This window comes from Phycodurus eques, chromosome 5 (assembly GCF_024500275.1).
Source record: "Phycodurus eques isolate BA_2022a chromosome 5, UOR_Pequ_1.1, whole genome shotgun sequence".
Taxonomy (NCBI): domain Eukaryota; kingdom Metazoa; phylum Chordata; class Actinopteri; order Syngnathiformes; family Syngnathidae; genus Phycodurus; species Phycodurus eques.
Window position 1 is genome coordinate 18,789,715 of NC_084529.1, and position 20,604 is coordinate 18,810,318.

General features: G+C 40.5%; 1 protein-coding gene across 1 annotated transcript; it reads left to right on the top strand.

Moving 5' to 3' along the window:
- The first annotated feature begins 3,549 nt into the window (after window positions 1-3,549).
- Window positions 3,550-20,436, top strand: syt12 (synaptotagmin XII). The gene is made up of 8 exons (XM_061677922.1): window positions 3,550-3,943; window positions 11,526-11,586; window positions 12,529-12,722; window positions 13,498-13,896; window positions 16,077-16,292; window positions 17,495-17,615; window positions 18,231-18,364; window positions 18,447-20,436. The coding sequence occupies exons 2-8, from the start codon at window positions 11,541-11,543 to the stop codon at window positions 18,618-18,620; spliced, it is 1,284 nt and encodes a 427-aa protein (XP_061533906.1). The 5' UTR covers window positions 3,550-3,943; window positions 11,526-11,540; the 3' UTR covers window positions 18,621-20,436.
- Window positions 20,437-20,604: the final 168 nt, after the last annotated feature.

Consider the following 20,604-nt stretch of genomic DNA (forward strand, 5'->3'; position numbering starts at 1 on the left):
TCACTTGACTAATCCTGAATTCTTTTAGATGCCTGAGGTCCCTTCACTTCTGTTTGCTAGTCTTATACTTTGTTGTCTGCAAATGAGGGATGGACATTTTTATTTTCAGGAGGCAGATATTGCGTAATATTGTGTCAAGCAAAAGCCCCTGAAGCCAGTGCAAGGCTACGGGGATCTGTCGCTACGCATGGTCCTGCGAATGCACGGAAAATGATTGACACCTTGTCCGTCAAGCTTTCTGTCTCTGATTGGTTGTTCTTCCTCAGGTGCGGTGGTGTCTTAAAAATCTAATTAGAAGTACAAGATGGGACCAGAGACACCCCCCCCCCCACCCACCCACCCACACACACACACACACACACACACACACACAGTAGTTTGAACAAATATGACAAAAAGTGTTGTTGTTTTTTTATAGATTTTTTTTCAATAGGAAACTCCCCCTTTAAGAGGATAAACTTATGTTTATGCAGAAATTCACTTGCTCCAGTAGTCTTTCTTAAATATGAAGTGGGCATTTTATTTTCTAATGGTGTAAATTCTGGACTACTAAAATAACTATAATGCTGTTTAATTTTAATTAATTTAATTAATTAAAAAAATATATTAATTTATTTCTTTGGCACATCTCGCTATTCTACTCTCAATTTGTCGCCTCTTCCCCATTGTTGTTTATTTTCTTTTGCTTCTGTACTCTCAAGCGTCATCGCTTGGTCCGTAAACTTTGTTGGTTGCCTGTTGTTGCCGTAAATTATTGTGGGTAACATTTTTTTTGTAAAGGTTGGTCAGGAGTATGCTAAAGTTGAGTTCAAGTTTGTATCAAGGCACCTTTTGCTATGGATTTTTTAAAGTCAAACAACCTCAATTTCCAAGTACTTTCGGATCATCTTGCTCTTATAGGAAAGGAAAAGAAAGTTCCAATTCAAAAACCAGAATATGAAAAAACCTGGAACATGCAACAAAAGCAAGTGTGGCAGCGCCACCCCCAGGCTGGGAGGACAACAGCACAATGACCTACGTTCATAATACGTGGAAGAGTCCTCCCCTGAAAAAGTAAATGCGGTCATATATATATTTTTTTGTATTTAAAATATAAATAAATAAATCCCCCAAGCATATGTTTTTCAGTTGAATTCCAAATTTTATAATTCACATGATACATATATATTCCAAATTTTATAATTCACATGATACATATATATATATATATATTTAACAGAGCTGTGTTCACTGTGCAGAGCATGTCTGTTTCCTCTCATTTAGTTGATGTGCTTGATGGTGCTGAACCAATCAGACACACAAGGTGGGCGAACGACCTAAACACATCAGTTTAAAAGCAGGGGTGGGGAGCCTCCGTCCCGTGGGCCGTATATACGACCTACTAGAGCATTTGATGTCCAGTAAAACCTCAGAGGAACTCAAAAAATAACTAATAATAATAATAAGTGTATTCAATGCGTCATATTTTTGGCCCCCAAATGGGAAAAAGGTTCCCCACCCCTGATTTAAAACAACATCCGTTATCTGTTTTTATTATATATTCTGTACTGTATATTCAATACAGTACCATGACTAAGATCACCACAGAACAGCAAAGCATCCGTTGTGCTTTCTTGAACAACACATGTACAGAATGCCTCCTGGCCATTTATTGTTAACCAACAGTGGCCGGAAAAAAATAATAAAAATGTTTTTTATATGTACGTAATGCTTTGTTGTTGTTACTTGTGCTTGCTTATTTCTTAGCAGGATGAATATGGGGCAAAAAAAAAAAAACTTAAGGTTTTGTTAAATAGCTAGATAAATACAGGGATCCAACTTTGATTTAAAGATTTTCTTTTTGTTCATGAATAATTCAAATAATTTTTTTCATTAAATGTGTATTGTTTGACATTTCAATATTAAGGAGCAGCAAGTACACTAGCTTTACCAACAGATGGTGCTAAAGGATATTACTACAAATTTAAAACAAAAAAAAACAGCAGACTTTAGGGGTATTTTGAAGATTTTAAAATGTTCTGCAAATAAATGCTCTGAATGACAATATTAGAATTTGGGTGTTACGTTGTCAGTAGTTTATAAAATAAAACAGAAATGTTAATTTGACTGTACAGTTCTGCAAATAGAAAAATCTGAGAAATTGATAATTTTGCAGTGGACTCTTAAAATTTTCCAGATATTAAAATAGAAACATCCATCACTGGAGCCTATCCCAGCTATCATCGGGCAGGAGGCGGGGTACACCCTGAACTGGTTGCCAGCCAATCGCAGGGCACATACAAACAACCATTCTCACTCACATTCACACCTACGGGCAATTTAAAGTCTTCAATGAACCTAGCATGCATGTTTTTGGGATGTGGGAGTAAACCCACGCAGGCACGGGGAGAACATGCAAACTCCACACAGGCGGGGTCGGGGATTGAACCCCGGTCCTCAGAACTGTGAGGCAGACGCTCTAACCAGTCGGTTCACCGCGCCACCAAAATTGAAACACATGTTAATACATACATACATACATATATATGTTTATGAAGTAATTGTTATTGTACTTTTCTTCCACTGCAGTGTAGACATCCTGTGCATGGCTGCACTGATCAGTGTGCGTGTGTGTATACTGTATGCTGGAAATGTTCTCGAAGGTTCATTACATGAACGTGAGTCCCTGCTTAATCAATGACCTTGTCAATGAGGGCTGCACAGACCTTAAAAGCGGGTCGGGTCGGGTGGGGTGGAGTAGGGCATCATGGAATTTGCAAGGAAATCTTAACATGCAGCCGTGGACAAGAAGTCGCAAGGATTGCTTTTAAAAAAGTGACGAACGTGGCTGTGGAAATAGAAAGTCAATAACTTTATATTCGTATTAACACAAAGATAAAAGATAAGATAAACAACTGAGATAATGTGGTTGCACAAGTATGCACAGCCAATAGATAGATATTTAGACAGAAAGCCTGCACAGGTGTCAAACTTGAGGCCGGGGGACCAGATCCGGCCCACCATATCAATTCGTGTGGCCCGCATCAACAAATTTTGTGCATCGACTTCATGTTCTGAACAAAATTTCAAATTGTCTTCACTTTTAAATACGTTGAAAAAAATGGCAAGCATTTTAAAACATGAAAGTTAGCAGTTTGATCATTTTCAATAGTATGAAAACCAAGCGGATGTACGAAAACGGGGACAAAATAAAAACACGAAAACGAGGGCATATGAAAGCTGAGGTTCCACTGTATACGTAATGATATGATGAGGCGATTATACATTTCTATGATTCCACATTTATAAGGGCCCTCTGTGAGGGAAACTAACCTGCTGTATAATTAAATATATATCATTTGTCATATTCCAATATTGTTACATATTTTGTATTTTAGTGTTTATTCTGGTACTGTATATGGTTTTGCCACCACTGTTAAGGTGCTATCACATGTCAATAGTAATGTGTGTTAAACTAAACAAATACTGTAAATACACAGTTTACATGTAAAATATTGTCATATTTGGTCTAATGTTGCTTTAATTCTCCTGTGCACGTTGTCTTCCTCACTGCCTGCTGCTTATGAAGAAGAGGAGGAGGCGGTGAGAAGTTTTTCTGCAGAGAATGAGACTGTGGATGTGTTCGGGGGGGGGGAGGTTAAGGCGCACACAGAAATGCCTCTAGCAGCATCTTTCTTTGCAGACTCCAGCGAGCCGCAGCACAAGCGGGCTGCGTCTCTTCATCGCTCTTCCTCTTCGTCTTTCTCCGAGCAACCACCTCTTTTCCTGTGAAGCAACCCTGGTCGTCCACCTCTTCCACCCCCTCCGTCTTCTTCTTCTTCCTCCTCCTCCTCCAGCATCCGGCGGCACTGGATGGAGAGCGGCACCTGAAGGGAAGGGAGAGCGGTGGAGTTGCTTCGTCTATCCACCACCTCCTCCCGCTGCAGCAAACAGGAAAGTCCCGGTAAGAAAGCACCCTTCTATGCTCTGCTTATTAAAGGGGGGGCGGGGGGAGGCGTGTTTGTGCTGCACACAAGCAGGGCCAACATATTGATCCGGTGGACTCCAGCAGGTTGCACTTAGAACAATTGATGCCGCTTTTATATTTTGTTCAACACCCTAAAACACATTTATAGCTTTGTGTCCGCATGGCATCACAAAGTCTGGAATTTAGTGACATAACCTTAATGCTAACTAGTTATGAAGTTCAAATACAATCTGTTCCCGGGAGACTTTTTTGCGGGTTTAAAATTTTTCCAATAGGAACTGTCACCTTCAAAAAATGTTTATTTATTCTTCCACTGCCAGCTGTTTTCGCAGCAGAGTTCCCCATATTGCCATCTGATCTTTCAAGACCTATAAAATACTGTGTTCCGTGACAATATCAGCACCCAACGTACCAAAAGAAACAGTAGACTCTTCTTTCAACAGTAAAATAAAAAATTCTAGCATTTTCTGTTCTTTAGTGATCACCAGTAGAACATTGCAACACTAGGAAGTCTTGAGAGGGAGGATTCACCGGAGGCGAGTCGGTTTCACGAGTCACCCTTTTTAACGTTTAACTTCCCATGATGCTTTTAGTCCCATTTCGAATTGTTACCATAGGAAATGATGTAAATTGAAATGATCTGTTAGGTGGTCCATTTTTATCGCTGTAAAAAAATCCTTTAAATGGACAGATAACATAAGTATTTTTAAATCATAAAATTGTTTTAAAAAAAAAAAAAAAGTCATTCCTGTGTAATTAAAGAAAACAATACTACTCACCTTTGCTAAAGACTAGTCGACTTTGTCCTTTTTCACCCTTTGACAATTGCCAACAAGTATAAAAGTGTGCCACTGTAAACCATAAAAACAATAAAAGCCTCCACCTTAACAACAAGAGAGCTTCTTGTGAAATCTGTCCTTAGTCTTCTCTTGACAACCCTTGTGAAGAGTGTCACACACCCAGCAAGCCAAAGAAAAAGCAAAACCAGTTGAGTTCAGCATTTGATGCTTGCTGAACTAAAGTCATGTTTTCTGACATTTGAGAAGCATACTTTTTCTGAACTGTACACTTTCGAAGGTGTTCAACTTCAGAGTGTACGTTTGATATTTAAGTATGTAGAATCATGTTTATGTAATATTACTGTTATGGCTTTGCACTTGACATATTTTCCTGTGAACCGCAGGCTAGTTTGTGCCTACTGTAACCCTCTACATTCAAATCGACATTTTGTAGCATAATTCCAGTTTCCGATAGTGAAGACAAAAAAGGCTGGGATATAATTTGAACATAGATATTTGCAAATAAAATTTGCAAAAGAAAACACATATTACAAAGAATAAGATGTACATAGTACACAGTAATACTGCATTACCTTATGTTCTTCTTCTTCTTTACCTTTCGGCTTGTCCCTTTAGGGGTCGCCACAGCGCGTCATCCTTTTCCATGTAAGCCTATCTCCTGCATCCTCCTTTCGAACACCAACTGCCCTCATGTCTTCCCTCACGACATCCATCAACCTTCTCTTTGGTCTTCATCTAGCTCTCTTGCCTGGCAGTTCCATCCTCATCATCCTTCTACCAATATACTCACTATTTCTCCTCTGGATGCGTCCAAACCATCAAAGTCTGCTCTCTCTAACTTTGTCTCCAAAACATCGAACCTTGGTTGTCCCTCTGATGAGCTCATTTCTAATTGTATCCATCCTGGTCACTCCGAGAGAGAACCTCAACATCTTCACTTCCGCCACCTCCAGCTCTGCTTCCTGTTGTCTCTTCAGTGCCACTGTCTCTAATCCGTACATCATGGCTGGCCTCACCACTGTTTTATAAACTTTGCCCTTCATCCTAGCACAGACTCTTCTGTCACATGACACACCTGACACCTTCCTCCACCCGTTCCAACCTGCTTTGACCCGTTTCTTCACTTCCTGACCACACTCACCATTGCTCTGGAAGGTTGACCCCAAGTATTTAAAGTCCTCCACCCTTGCTATCGCTTGTCCCTGTAGCCTCACTCTTCCCCCACCAACCCTCTCATTCACGCACATATATTCTGTTTTACTTCGGCTAATCTTCATTCCTCTGCTTTCCAGTGCATGCCTCCATCTTTCTAACTGTTCCTCCACCTGCTCCCTGCTTTCACTGCAGATCACAATGTCATCTGCAAACATCATGGTCCACGGGGATTCCAGTCTAACCTCATCTGTCAGCCTATCCATCACCACTGCAAGCAGGAAGGGGCTCATGGCTGATCCCTGATGCAGTCCCACCTCCACCTTAAATTCGTCTGTCACACCTACAGCACACCTCACCGCTGTTCTGCTGCCCTCGTACATGTCCTGTATTATTCTAACATACTTCTCTGCCACGCCAGACTTCTGCATGCAGTACCACAGTTCCTCTCTGGGTACTCTGTCATAGGCTTTCTCTAGATCTACAAAGACACAATGTAGCTCCTTCTGACCTTCTCTGTACATCACCCTATGTTGGAAGAGTTTAAAAGGTGTTTAAGAGTGTAGACTGTTTATAATAGTATGGGAGTGGTTAACAGGAGTGTCTGAAAGAATAACAGTCTGTGGAGTCTCATAGAGCTTTTAAATTTGTATAAATAATCAAAAAAAACATCGCAGATTTCACCTTTTGCGGGGGTGGTCTGGAACCTAACCCATGTGATAAATGAGGGATTACTCTCCATTTTATAAATTACAATATTATAGAGTGATGATATTCTTATTTTTAAAAATAAATAAATAAATAAAAAACACACACACATTGCAAACGTTTTTGTTGTTCTTTTTGGGAGGCTGGAAGGGATTAATGACATTTTCATTCATTTCAATGGAAGAAAAGAGGATTTTGAGATACAATAGTTTTGAGATATGAGTGTGGTCATGGAATGAATTAAACTCCCATCTCAAGGCAGCACTATACTAATATACAGTAAAACAACTGATTTGGGGATCTTCTTGTTCAGTGCATCTCCTTGACTGCGTGTGCCCTTGCTAATAATGCTGAAGGTGAACTTGGGTGTTTTTACGTGCACTTCTGTCCCAGAGACTCCCACCTCTTCACTCACTGAGATATTGGCCAACTCTTTGTCAGGGGATTCGCTGCCTCTCTCTCTCTCTCTCTCTCTCTCTCTCTCTCTCTCTCTCTCTCTTCGCCACATGTGGATGTACTTTAAGTCATTTATTTTTAAGGGTCATTTTATCAGATGAGTTTGAATGAAAGTGTTTTAGGATCAAAGTTTGTTTTATGTTTACAGTTTAATCCACCCAATTGTAAATACTTTTGTGGGGGTGTCCATTATTGTCCCTATTAAGTGACCGTATCCCCTACCAATAGCGGGGTTTTGCTGTATTCTACTGTCAGGAAACTTGTACCAAAAATATTGCCTCGTGATCACAAGCAAAATAGTTTACAATTGCTTGGAATGGGGCACGCGCAATAATAACCTTGGGTAACGAGCCACATAAATCCGAATCAGAATCATCTTTAGTTGCCATGTATGTCCAAAAAACACACAAGGAATTTGTCTCCGGTAGTTGGAGCCGCTCTAGTACGACAACAGACAGTCAATTGACACAGAACACTTTTGAGAAAAACAGGCACGATTGTGCTAAAAGATGCAGAGTCCTCTAGCACTTAGAGCAGTTCGAATGACTAATATTGCAATAGTCCGGCGCAATGACCATTGTGTGATTCTGATTTGGGTGAACCATGTCTTTGTGTGTGTGTGTGTGTGTGTGTGTGTGTGTGATGCTTCACCAAGACGAAGACATCTGATCACACGAAGTAAAGCCTGTTCTGGTAAATTTCCTCACAGTCCCCTTGCGTTAGAATGGGAAAAAAATGCTACACACAAGGCTTCGCGACTTCAGTTGTAATTTTGAGCGTAGTTCTTCAGGGAAGTATTTTAGGTACATTCATCTTCTATAAAGGTTTAACCCTCCTGGTCCTTGTTGCAGTGAATAAGATTTTACAAGGGTCTCATGAAAATTCCCTCTGACACAGAAGAGTAAAAGCCAAGATTTTCAACATGGTGACCACTTCCGCTAAAATCATCACAGCTGTGCACCAGAAGACGTATGACTACGTTTTATGCGTTTCACTGAGCGCAGCGGCCAGGCTGTTAATTAGATTATGAGTCATCTGAGCCAAACTGAAGTGGATTTGATTGATCAGCTGTTTGTAGGAATATTCAGACGCGCCACCCTCTCCCTCCCTCCACACACACGCACGCACACACTCCGTGTTTCATTTTCCACTCAATTTCGATGCTCCACCGGAAAATTAAAATTTCACAAATTCCCAGAGCGCTATTCTGCATCTGCCACCTAGCATAAGCCAATAGTGTGTCAATATTTCTTTCCCTCTCAGGCCTATCGGAATGTGACCAAAATATTAGGAACAGCTCTGAGCATGATGCAGTTGCTGCAAACTGCAGTGCAAGCACAATAATAAACTTACAATGGTGTCTTGAGATACGGGTGACCCGAGTCGAGAGGTTTTTTTTTTTTTTTTTTTTTAAATCTTCGAAAATATTTTTGCTTTTGACTTGCAAGCAAAACTTTCAGATTCAAGTGGTGGCAGTCAACTTAACTCACTTCCTCACTTCACAACAAGGAGCAGTTTGGCATATAGTGAACAATTAAAAAAAAAAAAAAAAGAGGCTTTAAGCAGCTTAATATGTTAATGTTTTTGTTCACATGCACATTTCTTTCACTTTACTTGTTTTGTCTACATTTTTTTATTACCAGCTCATTCCCCCATACTCCCAAAGTATTTAAATAAAACATGAATATTTTAGACATTTTTTATTGTACATAATTCCAAACTAGTCACTGGTGGTGTAATAGTACACTCGCCTGACTTTGGTGCGGGCAGCATGGGTTCAGTTCCCACTCAGTGACGGTGTGAATGTGAGTGTGAATGGTTGTCCTTGTCTATATGTGCCCTGCGACTGACTGGCGACCAGTTCAGGGTGTAGTCCGCCTTTTTCCCGTAGTCAGCTGGGATAGGCTCCGGCGCCCCGCGACCCTGACCAGGATAAGCGGTGTTGAAAATGGATGGAAGTGGATCATTCCAAACTGTCGCAATTTCTCATTTCACCACTTCAGTAGCAGTTCATTATGCAAATAAATCTCAAAACTGCCAACAAAGGAGCTTTAAAAAACAAAACAAAAACAAAAAAAACTGCAATGTCATGTTTGTAACTAAAAGAAATTAAATCCTAAAAGAGCCAACAAGCAGCACACAAGCAAGCACAGCATGTTTGTCTGCTTGGCTTCTATTTCAGCTTTTTGGCATCACCGAGACACAGCCGGCGCGCCCACGCGGCCTCGTTTGTTGTTTGTGAAATCTCCATGAATCATCCCTCCTTCCTCACACACGCACACACTCATCTATCGGCAGTCAGGCTAAGATACACCAAAGCTCCGGGTCCAAACGGCACATCAGCAGCCATCAGTGGACTCTGCACTGCGTCAGCCACTTTAATTTGGCTGCATGGCTCCAGCTGACTTGTCTGGTGCCCCCCCACAACTGCTATCATTAGTGTAATGCTCCGGTTTCCCCCAAGCAGCTGCCTGCTGGAAGGAGATTCCAGAAGCCATGGGGAAGGATGAGAAGCTTCTTGGGGGAGGAATGAGTCACTCGGCAGTGTGTGCTATTGACTTTGTGTTGTGTTGTTCTTCTCTGTCTCCTTAAAAAACGAGCCAGAAAATGAATTCTTCTCCTCTTGATCAATGCTGAAACTCGCTGGCGTTTTGTCCAACTGCTGCTTCTCGCAGCGTGAAGGCCAAACTTCCTGATGCGCTTGTGTGTCAAAAAATATTCTTGTTAGAATGCTGAGAGATGAGCAGTGACGGTAATATAGTTTTATGCTCAGAAAAATATTTAGACATTATATGAATGTTGAAAGACAAGCGTTTACACTGATGCTACTGTGTTGACAAATATTATTGTCTGAATGCTAAGAGACAAGCTATCACACTGACGCTACTGTGTGTCCAAAAGTATTCTTCTGCTGAGAATGCAGGCATTCACACAAATAAAATTGTGCATCACAAAAACTAGCTGTCTAAATGCTGAGAGACAAAGGATTCACACTTATACGCTTATGCATAATACTTTTTTAGCATTCTATGAATGCTGAGAGACGAGCATTTACAGTGACTCTATTGTGTGTGTGTGTGTGTGTGTGTGTGTGTCCAAAAAAAGTGATTGTCTGAATGCTGAGACAAGCATTGACACTGATGCTATGTGTAAAAAAATATTAATCTCTGAATGCTGAAAGACAGACATACACACGAACGCAATTGTGCATCCAAAAAACAAGCTATTCTCTTAATACTGAGAGACAATTATTCACACTGATGCTCCCATATGTCAAACAATATTGTTGTCTGAATACCGAGAGGCAAGCATTAACACTAAAAAAAATTTTCCATCCAAAAAAAACTAGCGACCCAAAAATAGCCGCTGTCTGAATCCTGGGAGGCGGCACGGTTAGAGCGTCTGGTTAGAGCGTCTGCCTCACGGTTCTGAGGATCGGGGTTCAATCTCCGGCCCCGCCTGTGTGTAGTTTGCATGATCTCCCCGTGCCTGCGTGGGTTTTCTCCGGGCACTGCGGTTTCCTCCCACATCCCAAAAACATGCATAGTAAGTTAATTGACAACTCTAAATTGTGAATGTGAGTGCGAATGGTTGTTTGTTTGTTTGTATGTGCCCTGCGATTGGCTGGCAACCAGTTCAGGGTGTACCCCGCCTCCTGCCCGATGACAGCTGGGATAGACTCCAGCACGCCCGCGTCCCTAGTGAGGAGAAGCGGCTCAGAAAAAGGATGGATGGATGAATCCTGGGAGACAATCATTAACACTAATGTTAGTATGTCCATTAGGAAAACTAGCTATTGTCTGAATGCTGAGCGAAAATCATTCTCACCAATCCATTTTTTAAAAATGTTTTATTCATTAAAACAAGATATTCTTATCTGAATGCAGTGTAACAAACATTCAGGCTATATGTGCATCCAAAAATATTGTTTTCTCTATACTGAGACAGGAGGATTCTTAAAAATAAAAAATACAAAAATAAAAAATCATACCATTGTCTGAATGCTGGGAGATGAACATTCTCACTGATATTATTGTTCAATTAAAAAGTCTCATTGTCCAAATGGTGAATGACAAATACTCATTCCAATGCCATTGTGTGGAAACAATATTTTCCTCCTTGTTATAATACGAATGCTGCGAATCAATCGTATAAAGTTCTTTCCCTCAATGATAGTTATTTATCACTTTATGCATATGTGGATATGTGCAACCGTACACTCCACTGGCAGTTTTTTCCCTGCAAAACTGAAGATGATAATTTGTAGAAAAAAAAACCAAATGACATTCTGGATAATGACCTCATTTATTTGTTGTAACAATGTTACTGCAAAGCCAGCCTTTTGCATCTGCTGCAGATCGAGATATTGTCTCGATTGTCCTCCCATTATTTATTATGGGATGTTTCTTTTTTTACAATTTTTTTTTTTTTTAACTTCTCAGGCTGGCTGCTGCACCATGTCCTCTCCTTCGAATGGGGATGTAGCGGGCTACCATTTGAGTGGTGAGTGGACAACAACTGCTCACGAGTCCGTTATGTACACGTGCAAAAATATTACAACTATACAATAGAACGGAAAATTATGTTTCCATCTATCTTTTGTAAATTTGAAAATGTGTTCAAATGCACATCCGTTGATTCAATTCCTTTTTCTTTGTGTCTTTCTTTCTGTCCTTCCTTTTCATCTTTCTTTTTTTCCCTTTTTGCCTTTCAGTTTCTGAAAAAACATTATCCTCATGGGATAAATTTAAGTTTTTATGTCTTTCTTTCCTTCTTTCTTTTGTCTTTTCTTTCTTTCTGTCTTACAGATTCAGTTTCACAAAACATGGTTCCTGTGGGGTTCTTTCTTTCCTTCTTTTCTTTCTTTCAAATTTTCTTTCTTTCGTTCCATGTCTGTTATATAATTATATTTATGATAATAATACATCTGAAGTCAAAACAATATTTAGGTGTACCTTATACGTTTGGAAAATCAATGAAATAAGAAAATAACCATCCTTAAACTACATTTCTTTAAGTATCATATCAATATCTACATTTTTATAGTATAATATCAAATAATGTCATACATTTTTATGTTATATAATAATTATGTCAGGCCATAAAATTCTATTAAAAAAGAAAAAGAAAGCTCTCTAATTTAACTTGCCAATGTAAACTGTTTTTTTTAAATCGATTATTATTTTTAGCCATGAAAAAAAATTCCTTGTATTTTAAATAAAAGTAAAAAACTTTTTTTTATTATTTAAAAAAAAAAAGCATTTCTTTTGCACACCATTTAGGGAGCAAAATAGTCACACACGCTGCTCTTCTTTACCAAATGATGAAATCAATTATGCGTCCATGTTATGACGCTACATAATGAACGGCACGTTGATTGTGCTATTTAATCTGTTTTTCATACCCGTCTAAGAGTATTCTGGTTACTTTGTGCCGCCCCGGCAGTGGTGCGTAATCCGCCCGACTGGGAGGTGGGCATCTACCTGGTGGGCTGTGTGGTGCTGCTGGCCGTCGCGGGGCTGAACATCTGGAAGCTGTGGAAGTCTGGCACCTTCCCTGCTCCGTCCCCGTTTCCCAACTTTGACTACAGATATCTGCAGGAAAAATATGGAACCTCCTTCTCAGAAGTACGACAGAAGGTATGCCAACTGCCGACCATGGAATATGATCGTTTGGGTCTCATTCAACAGGGTTCCACTCCTGGTTATGTGAATATTTACACACCAAGTTGCCAAGTTCTTATTTACAAAAACATACTACTGTGCTGCTGTGATTGCGTCATTTAAAAATAAAAAAAAAAAAAAAAGGAAATGTGAATATATATATTTTAATATTTTGTATTTATATTTTTTGTCTAGTAATATTTGACAGATATTTTTAGGAAGCATGGTGAGGTAGATGTTTGCACGTCTGCCTCACAATCGAGAGGTTCTGGATTTGAATCTTGGCTCCTTCCTTCCTGATTTTTATAAATATGATACATTTTTATGATATTTTTATTGTTATTGTAAATATGGTCATTTACTTGGTTGTTTGGGATAGGCTGGGAAAAATAATTCTGCACCAACTAAAATAAAAGCACTAAATAAATCGTCCTTTGTGGACGTAATCGATTAATCGAAACATTGTCATTGTGAAGAAATGTACAGGCAGTTAACATGATTAACCCTTAAATACTGTTCATTTTCCATGCACACATACAATAGTATGTTCCACGTCAATTTTGCCCCAAGTCGAGAACATCCTCATAGTAGGAAATTATAAACTGCAGATCTTTTCAGAATGTGCTAATAGCATGTTCGACGTTAATAAACGGGCAATTAATCATTAATCAATGTTTCAGAGAAAATGGAAAGTGTCAAATTTGACCCGAACAGTGTGTGAGTATCTTTTCAATGTGTGTTCTCTGTGAAGCGGGCGGCGGCCAACAACCACCGGCGGACGTCGACCGTGTCCAGCCGCAAGCCCAGCCTGGCGCTGGGCGACACGGCGGACGCCCTCAGGGAGCTGGGCCATCTGGAGCTGATGGGCCGCGATCTGGACCTGAGCGGCGCGGCGCAGGTCAACCGCTCCGTCTCCACCGATTCGCTCAGCTCTATCTCGTCTGTCGCCAACAACTTCGGCCACGACTTCACGGTGGGCCAGCTGGAGGTGACGCTGGAGTTCGAGACCTCCCGGCACGTCGGCCAGGGGACGCTGCGCATCACCGCGCACCAGGGCAAGGACCTGCTGGAGAGGGAGGAGGGCGACTTCCCAGGGTGCTTTATCAGGATCTCTCTGGGCCCAGAAGAGCTCAATGTGGGAGTCACGAGGGTAAGATTGCTACCTCCGCCAAGGAAGTTCGGTTTGTCGGTTAGGCCACCTTTACACTATGTACCCCATTTGCCCGAAATGTTGTGCATGATGGGGGTTTGGCATTTTCTTTCTCCCGTATTCAAGTCTTACTAAGTTTTCCCACAGTCTATCACGGTATCGGTGACGGGGGCTTCTGAGTCCTGGAGACTCCTCGCCGCGCTACGGTTTGACCTGAGGTTTACCCCGGATGCCAGTTCATTTCCTCCTGGCCTTTCAGGTCTTGCTGGGGTTCTTCGCTTTTCTCACGTTCTGTCAAGGATTTATAAGGATGAAACGCAGACGCCGGTGTAGCTTTGGAGCACGTTTGTTGCCCCCGGCAGAGTCATGTGAAGCTCCTCTGTCTAACTTGACTCTAGAGTCGGCGTCAGCGCAGAGGGGCACATTTTTACTGCCGCTCAATAAATGTTTGATATTATTATTTTTCTTCAATGGCTAAATCGCTAATCCATCTCTTGTACCAAAACATACAAAGGAGTCCATCATTTACATACAGTACATACACACTGCACAGGCATTATAAGCATTATAGCTAAAACGTTCACTCGTTATTTCTTGATGTCTAAGCAAGAACTTTTAATTTTAATTTTAAGGATCACAGACAAGGTGGCGGAAGAAGCGGAGTTAAAAGTTCAAATCATGTTTCTTCTCAGCGCTTGAGCAGCCACAGCTTCTTTTAATCATTTGAGAATTGTCAAGGCAACTCTGTAGTGTGGTTTCAACAAAAAGGATGGGCTGAGTACCAGAGGTCAAGCGTTAAACAGCATTTCTTTCTCAGCCACATTTGGCAAAGGCAGAAAATGCTGACGTCAGCTATCTTCTTAGCCCTCTCTCATTTCATTTTTATTATGATCATAATTCATCTACTGCATCTCCTTCTTGGCGGCCACACTTTGTATTGTTTTCCCCTCTGAGCTGTCCGTCATTCTGCGGACCCGTCTCTTCTTTTCCAATCCCCTACGCTCATTTCCACGCTCATCTGTCTCACAGCTAATCTGCTAGCTGTCACTCCCTTCCTGCGCTGTTGTTCAGGCTCGCAAACCTTCCTCCTCACACACGTGGCTGCTTTCTGCCATACACACTAGAACAGCCTTTAGTGCACAGTTGGGGATAAATAAATGGGAGGCAAAGTCCAAGGCCGACCTCTCTGCGGGCCCATTTGTCCAGTCTGTGTAGTGAATTCTCAATGCCTAAGTGCTGCTAGTCATCAATAATATCAATAGGAGCCCTACGGTGGGCTTCCATCCAAGGCGCTCTTCTTACGCCACACGTAGACACAAACATTGGCTTTTTGCTCTGGTGTAAGATAAAATGCTATAATTACAGCCGCACACCCCTCCCATGTGTGTTACTTGTTGCCTGGTAACCTGCATCACTCCCTTTTATTTGTCATCACGCTTTTGCTTCCGAGGGCAGAAAATCTGTCGCAAGACAAATGACCACTGTCGTTTTTTTTAAGATTAGATAAAATATCAAGAAGTGTCGTGGTTTTGAGTAGTCTTGAACATAAAATGGCCAAGATGGCTGAGGTCAAACCATGTTTCTTTGTTTCTTTCAGTTCTCGAGCAGCCAAAGTGCACCCGCTTGCTAGATGATGTTGTGAAGCTACGTTTACCAAGCTCAAACTCCAAAGTGATCCAGCCAAATACGCACGTGTTGAGCTTCTCTGTGCTTTGTATTCTGCATCATGAGTGAAAATCCTAACAGCTGGGACAATGACATTCTAATGATAGCCACTGTCAAAAGCCTCAACATGCCTTTTAATCATAGCTTACGAGGGCATTTCCAATGAAAGCTATGCACTTTTTCCAAGGGCTTGAAAACAAAGTGATGTACATTGGATATTGTTATGCGGGAAGCTGCAGCACGATGGGAGCAGTCGAACGCAGGAGACAGCTGTTTGACAATTTCTACGCGCGATTTGAGGACAACTCCACTGGAGCGGTCACATTTTCAACCTCCGTCAAAGCAATAGCTACTGATTTTAAATGCTATTAACCAGAAGAGGGACTAAGCTGAGATCAAGAGTCAAAACATGTTTCTTTTCAACCGCATCTTTCAATCATTTAAGAATTGTCTAAGCAAAAACACCAAAGTTTCATCTCAAATCATCTGTCTATGTCACGTCCGTCTTCCGACAGGTGAAGACGAACGCGTTCACCGTCATCTTCGACGAGAGCTTCTCGGTGGCGATTGACGTGTGCGCCCTAGAGGAATGCAGCCTCCGATTCGCCGCCTTCGGCATCGACAGCGATGAGAGGAACATCAGCGCCGGCGTGGCCGAACTCAAGCTGTCAGACTTGGACCTCACCATCAGACCCTTCAACGCCTGGCTCTACCTCCAGGACGTCAACAAAGTGAGTCAAATTGTAACACAATGTCTTTAGTACTATGATTGTTATTGCTGCAAATATTTTCCTCCATTAATATCTCAAATATAATAATAAAACCGATCATCGAATGCCTCGAATCAGAACGAATCTTAGAATATCATGCCACTTACTTTATTCTGACTAGAGATGCAACTAATGCCACGCCACACTTACTGCGGCAGAATGAATGGGGGAGAATTGAGCAAGATTCAGCACAGCCGGGCAGATAATTGACAAGAGATAGCCAACTAACTACCAGAAAAGTCAGATTTTCCCAGCTAGCGTGTATTTACGATTTTACGCCACCGAGACCAAGGTAAAAATGACCTGGTTTCTACTTTTGGCCACGGTACGCCGAGGGATCCTGGTTACAGTAAGCCATTTTAAACTAAAAAAAATGTAAACATTTACAGGGAGAAGCGGCAGCCAAAACCCACAAGCGTACTCTCTTTCCGGTTCAATATAGAATTTTCAAATAATCAAATAGGATTTTTTATTTGTTGGACAATTGCATGTCTTTATTTCAGAACCGTACGAGGAGTAATGATTCGACTCTTGATTCGGAAGTCATTCATTACTGTCAACGCGACTAGCGGATGGCGATTTAGAAGACGAGTCCGAGGCCTAAATGTTACTATTATTATTAGGGTTTATGCAAAACCTGGAGAAGTTAGGGAAAAGGTATAATGTAATTTTATGTATAAAAATTAAATGAAAAATTGTATCTGTAAAAAATATTACTGTTATTGTTTTGCATTTTACTTAGATATCCTGAAATATTTTTATACAATATTCTATAAAATCTCCTTTAAAAATTCAAAAATCTAATAAAAATGAAAAATCTAATATACACTTATTATTACTAAATGTCTATACTCACCAGCCAAAAAAATTAAGTACACTGGAAATGTCAAAGTTACGAAATAATAAAATGTGAAATGTTAGTAACAGCTCCCACCTACAATAATAAACATATTGTTATAAGAATACCGCTCTGACAGTGACAAACACAAATTCGCATTATTATTATTAAAATGTTTGAATATTCTGTTAAATGTCGTCTTTATCGCGATTATGTCCAAAATTGTGATAGGTGCATTTTGTTTAACATGTTCGGAGTGTTTCACACTTGACAACAAATGTGAAAATACCAACATATGTCATGCGTGGGACTGGACTGCTTTTAGGCGGTGGACGCAGTCGGGGAGATTTTGCTGTCTCTCAGCTACTTACCGACGGCAGAGCGCCTCACAGTGGTGGTGGCCAAGTGTAAGAACCTGCTGTGGACCAAGGGCAAGAACACTGCAGGTCTCACACACACACTTTATTTCTTGTTTTTGTATATAAATAATACGTAAACAAGTGCATGTCATCAACTAGACACGAGTCAATCCGTCACAGCATTTCAAGACAATTCTCACAATTCTCTTTTATTTATATCAGATTTTTTTTTTTTTTTTTTTTTTAAATTAGATCTTAGCATTCACGCAATACTGTACATATGATGCCAAACAGTAGCATTAGCACTACTATGTGTCTCTCAACATTCATGAAATACTTTTTTTTTTTCATTGTTTGCCATTGTGAATGCTCGTCCCTCATCATTTACACATTAACGCAAATGTTGCACTGTAGTTCATGAATCACACTTCAACCTGCGTGTTTCTCTCATTGCTATTTAATGAATAACTGACATCCTGGCGCCTTAGTGCTTATTCGATGTTAATTAACTTTTGTGTCTTAACTGTAATGAGATGTGGAATTTAAGTCTTCCTCAAATTAAACGTGTTTAAAATGTAGGGATTGAAACATTGTCTTTAGCATTCAAAGCTAATTTGATTTTGTCTGTGTGTGTTTGCGTGCCTGTTTATTGTAGCTCGTTCAAGTTCGTAATACACACTCTCCCTCGTTCTAACCCTGCAGACCCATTCGTCAAAGTTTACCTCCTGCAAGATGGACGCAAGATAAGCAAGAAGAAGACGTCCACCAAGCGGGACGACACCAACCCCATTTTTAACGAGGCCATGATCTTCTCTGTGCCCTCCCTCGTTCTGCAGGTCCGACGCTGTGAAGTGATATAAAATGTTGAATCGTGCTTATGTAATGATGGATTGTAATTTCTTTTTTTTGGGGGGGAAGGAGCTCTCACTGCGGGTCACTGTGGCCGAGGCGTCCGACGACGGGCGGGGCGAAAACATGGGTCACGTGGTCATCGGCCCCGAGGCCGGCGGCATGGGGATCACCCACTGGAACCAGATGCTGGCCACCCTGAGGAAGCCCGTGTCCATGTGGCACCCGCTGCGCAGGGTCTGACCTGAAGTGAAACACTCAAATCCTATACAGAAGCTAAATCGTTGATATTTTAGTGACTTTAATTAGCGATAAAATATGAGAAACAGTATGCCAGTGCCGACTTACCTGACTTAATCCACCTCTAAATACCGCAAAACTTTACCAAAGCGATACCTCTTGATGTCTAGCTTTTCCGGAAAAGTCCACCTTGAAAATAAACTTTTAAGTACAGTGAAACCCTGCGGAAATCCGCAAATAATTGACGTCCCTCCTAAAAGGAATTTTTAATTGTGTATAGATGCCAAAAATGGCAGCAAAGCGATTAAAACTGAAAGACCATAAAGCATCAACTCCATGCATCGAGCATGTACACAATCATGAAGCCATGTAACATAAACAAATATTCATTAGTTAAATTATTCGACACAAACAAACTAACTTCACATGAGGCTCATCAGGAGTATTATTAGCTAGTATATTAGCCTAAATAACACGCTAGCACAAACCAACATGATATCACGCATCGGCAAACAAATATGCGCACTGGCACCTTTTGTGATCTGTATTAGGTCATTAAACTCATTTTACAGTGATTATACATAATAATAAATGTTAGGGAACATTTGCCATTTTTAACAGCATGAGGTGTGTTCAAGGACTGGCAGCAAAACAGGACATCTCATACCCACACGAAAAGAAAACACTATCAATGTCCACGAGATGGCCCCAAAGTAATCATTTGAGTGGTTTGGCCTGAGCACAAAAACGGCAAATGGAGACGGGATTTTCAGCGAATAACAGAAGATTTGTTCCACCCCCCCCCCCCCCCCCCCCCCCCACCACCACACACACACCATAAAAATGACAAATTTGCGAATGACGACCCGTGAATATGCGGAGGTTCCCTATATGTCCAAGACCAAGTCAATTTTTTCCTGCTCCATCAGCCATTGTGGGACTAAAAAATTCAAATGTAATAGTGTGTGCAGTTTGCTACAGACGTGTTTTGCTTGTTGAAGTTGAGTGTAACAGTTTAGCTCTTAGCAACCAATCAGAGGAGAGAAAAATGCTGACATTTAAAATTTGAATGGAAGCAGTCGCATTGCATATAATTTAACACTGCAGTAAAATTATGAAAAACTTTGTTTACAAGAACGTTAAAGTTTTATACGAAAAAGTTATGAGCATCAAGTTGCTATATTACCAAAAAAAATCACAATTTTACTAGTCTTAATTTTACTTTTATAATGAAGTTAGAATTTCATCAACATCAAAACACGAAATGAAAAAGTTGTGCTTGACAAAGAAAAAGTAATAATAGGATGAAAAAAAGTCAATTGTACGATAAAAGTAAATTTTATGATCAAACGTAATCAAATGTGATCATGTGATCACATTTTTTTATTTCAGTTTTATTATGTAAAACATCAGCTGTAGTTAATAAAGGTTTTATGCCGGCGACAGTTTTGTGCTCGTGTTGCTGGTCACTTCTTTAGTGTTCAAACACCACTGGGAATCATTTTAGAATGTAAAACTGATTCAGCTATTCAAATAGGTTTGTTGTTTTTTGTTAATCTGTTGACATTCTCAGAAAATTGTATTTATTTTTTTAACCAGTCACATTAATGGTTGACTTTTTTCCAATGCGTTCCTCCATTTGAATTCCCTTCAAAAATATTTAGCACCGCAACCACGACATTAAGCAATATTTCCACATGTGCCAAATGACAGCAGCATTTTCCATTTCTCTCCAGCGGTTCTGTTTGCTTCCACCACGACCATGCATGAAGCTCTTATGCTCGGAGAATTGCGCCAACTTGTGTACATGCTCTTTGAAATAAAAGCGATTCAACAGAAGCGGTCTCGACATGTACTTCTTTTTAACTCAATGAATTATACGAATCTTGACAAAATTAGACATTCCTTGGATGGGATGATTGTTTTTAGTTTCGTTAATTCAGAAGATTCATTAAAAAAATAGGATGAAGATATTTAAAAAAAAAAA

Coding starts and splice junctions, on each gene's coding strand:
- syt12 (XM_061677922.1), top strand. CDS start 11,541: ATGTCCTCTCCTTCGAATGGGGATGTAGCGGGCTACCATTTGAGTG. Junction 12,723..13,497: donor TCTCAGAAGTACGACAGAAG/GTATGCCAACTG, acceptor TTCTCTGTGAAG/CGGGCGGCGGCCAACAACCA. Junction 17,616..18,230: donor CAAGGGCAAGAACACTGCAG/GTCTCACACACA, acceptor CTAACCCTGCAG/ACCCATTCGTCAAAGTTTAC.